This window comes from Amphiura filiformis, chromosome 9 (genome assembly GCF_039555335.1).
Source record: "Amphiura filiformis chromosome 9, Afil_fr2py, whole genome shotgun sequence".
Lineage (NCBI taxonomy): Eukaryota > Metazoa > Echinodermata > Ophiuroidea > Amphilepidida > Amphiuridae > Amphiura > Amphiura filiformis.
This window is the reverse complement of record NC_092636.1, coordinates 33,956,371-33,958,928: the sequence shown is the minus strand read 5'-3', so window position 1 is coordinate 33,958,928 and position 2,558 is coordinate 33,956,371. Positions and strand designations below refer to the sequence as shown.

At 46.4% G+C, this 2,558-nt stretch overlaps 1 protein-coding gene across 1 annotated transcript; it reads right to left on the bottom strand.

Annotated features, from left to right (window-relative positions):
* Positions 1 to 1,155: 1,155 nt before the first annotated feature.
* On the bottom strand, positions 1,156 to 2,268 carry LOC140160052 (uncharacterized). The gene has a single exon (XM_072183322.1). It carries the CDS (start codon positions 2,266 to 2,268, stop codon positions 1,156 to 1,158), a length of 1,113 nt encoding a protein of 370 aa, XP_072039423.1.
* Positions 2,269 to 2,558: the final 290 nt, after the last annotated feature.

The window sequence follows — 2,558 nt, the reverse complement described above, 5'->3', positions numbered from 1 at the left end:
CTTGACTTTTGTTGCAACAGTGATTGTTGGACTTCTCCACAGATGCTCCAGTTTCCAAAATGCATACCAAGCAAGCGCCTTCCGTCGGGAGAGGTCACTGGTGCTAGAGCCCATCATGGAACCAAGATATTTAAAATCAGTGACATACTTGATGGGTTCTCCGTATACTTGGAGTGGTGGCTGAGGATTGCAGTTGATGGTCATGTACTCAGTTTTGGGAACACTGATGATGAGACCTAGGCTTTCTGCTGCAGCCGCTGTTCTGGTCAGCTGTGCCTGTGCCCGCGGGATGGAAGATTCAAGCAAGGCAATATCATCAGCGAAATCCAAGTCGTTCAAAACCTTGGCAGGATAACGCCTGGAGCGACGCGGGTGTGTTTCAACACCGCTGTTATTCCCCTCGGTAGCCATCGTCATCAAATAGTCGATTAGAACAATGAATAGGAATGGGGCCAGAACATCCCCCTGCAATACTCCAGTAGTCACAAGGAAGGGATCGGAGATGTTGCCATCTACCAATACGGCACTTTGCGAATTAGTATACAGTACACGTATTGCCTTTACGATGCTCTCAGGGATACCATAGTGCCGCAAAACAGAGAACATCATCTTCCTGTTGATTGAATCAAAGGCTTTCTTGAAGTCAATGAATGTTATAGTTAGTGGAAGTTGGTAACTATGGAAAGCCTCCATGATTCTACGGAGGATATGCGTTTGCTGTGCACAGCTTCTGCCTGGTCTAAATCCGGCCTGGTTACTTCTTATTACAGGATCAACATGGTCCCTAATTCTATTCAGTAGGATCCTATTGTACACCTTAGCTGCAACTGACATCAGTGTGATTCCTCTATAGTTGTTCATGAGGCTGAGGTCTCCTTTCTTTGAAGGGGAACAATAACATTGGTAATCCACTGTTCTGGTGGCGTAAGCTTTGTAAAAACTTCTACGCAGAATTTATGGATGATGTCTACCATAGCTTCACCACCACCCTGGAGTGCCTCAGCGGTAATCGCACAGTCCAGTCCAGCAGCTTTGTTTGTTTTCATTGCTTGAATGGCCTTTCTTGTCTCTTCCAGGGTAGGGGATCAGCACAAATAGGCAAGTCCTGGTCGGCGGGTGGTGGGAGATCAGATGTTGGTGGTCCATTGTCATTGTTCAGCAAGGCACAGAAGTAGTCCTTCCACTCAGCAAGTAGTTCTTTGTCGCTTGAGGGATTGTCCCATCTCTCTTCTTCACTTTGGGATTTGATCTCTTCTTCTTCCCCGAGATGTCATGGATTATTTTCCATGTGGTGTTGTAATTGCCATTTTCATTTGCTACTTGCAGGTCTTCCATCTGCCTGTGTATAGAGGCAAGTTCATCAGCCCTATACGACTCATTGAGCTGGGTGTTGAGCTTTCTCCACACTTCTCTGGCATGGTGAGTTCTAACAAGTAGATATCTCTTCTTGGCCGCATCTCTTTCTGATCTTAACTTGAGGGTCTTGTCTGTCACCCAGCTTGGCATTCCACAAGGGCTACATTTTCCAACAACCTCTTCCGCGACTTCTTCGACTACTTTCTCAAACATTTCATACCTCTCAGAAATTGGTGACTGGTCGTTGTCATCACACTGGAGGACCTGGAATCTGTTTGAAAGTTCAATCTGGAAACGGTTCTTAGTAGGAGCATGAAGCAGCTTCTTCCAGTTATACTTAGGCCTCTTACAAGGTTTACCTTTGGTGGTTCGGAGACTGGTGTGCAGTCGTATGCTGAGTATTCGATGGTCTGAATCCAGCTCTACAGAGTTATAAGCTCTGCAATTGCGCAGGGAATTAACCCACTTGCTGTTGACAAGGATGTGGTCCAGTTGGTGTTTCGAGCCCGTTGGGTGCATCCATGTCCAGAGACGACTTTTGGGTTGGGGAAATCTTGGTTGTGAAGGACGGAGCTTGAATTCCTGGCATAAATTCACTAGTCTCTCTCCATTGTCATTTGTTGTGTCGTAAAAACAATGAGGACCAACCACAGCTGGATGAGATACATGGCTATCTTGGCCAATTCTGGCATTGAAATCACCAATGACGAGGTGGATGTTGTGCCTCTTCACCTTTTCAAGATGGTCTTCTAGTGGATTATAGAAACTGTCCTTTTCTCCTGAGGTTGCTGATTCAGTTGGGGCATAAATAATTGTAACCGTAAGCTGGGGGTTCCCATTAAATGAAGCTGTTAGTATTCTTTGATTGATGGTCTGCACGCTCTGAAGACACCTATGGATGTGCCTTGACATTAGAAGTCCAACACCTCCCTGCCTCTGGTCTGTGGCAGAACTGTAAATAAGTACCCAGTTCTTGTCGTCTGACCATAACTCGTCAGTGGGGATGATGTAATAAGACGGTGTTCTTGCACACCGACAATGTCGCCGCCTGCATCGCTACAACCCGTAAATAGTTGATGGGTTTTTCCTTGTTGGTGTAGTGTACGCACATTGTAGGTGGATACTACAAGTGGTTTGAAGGTAGGTAGACGAGACATATCGGGACCAACAGTCTGTGATGGTGTGCCAGGTTCCCGCTGGCC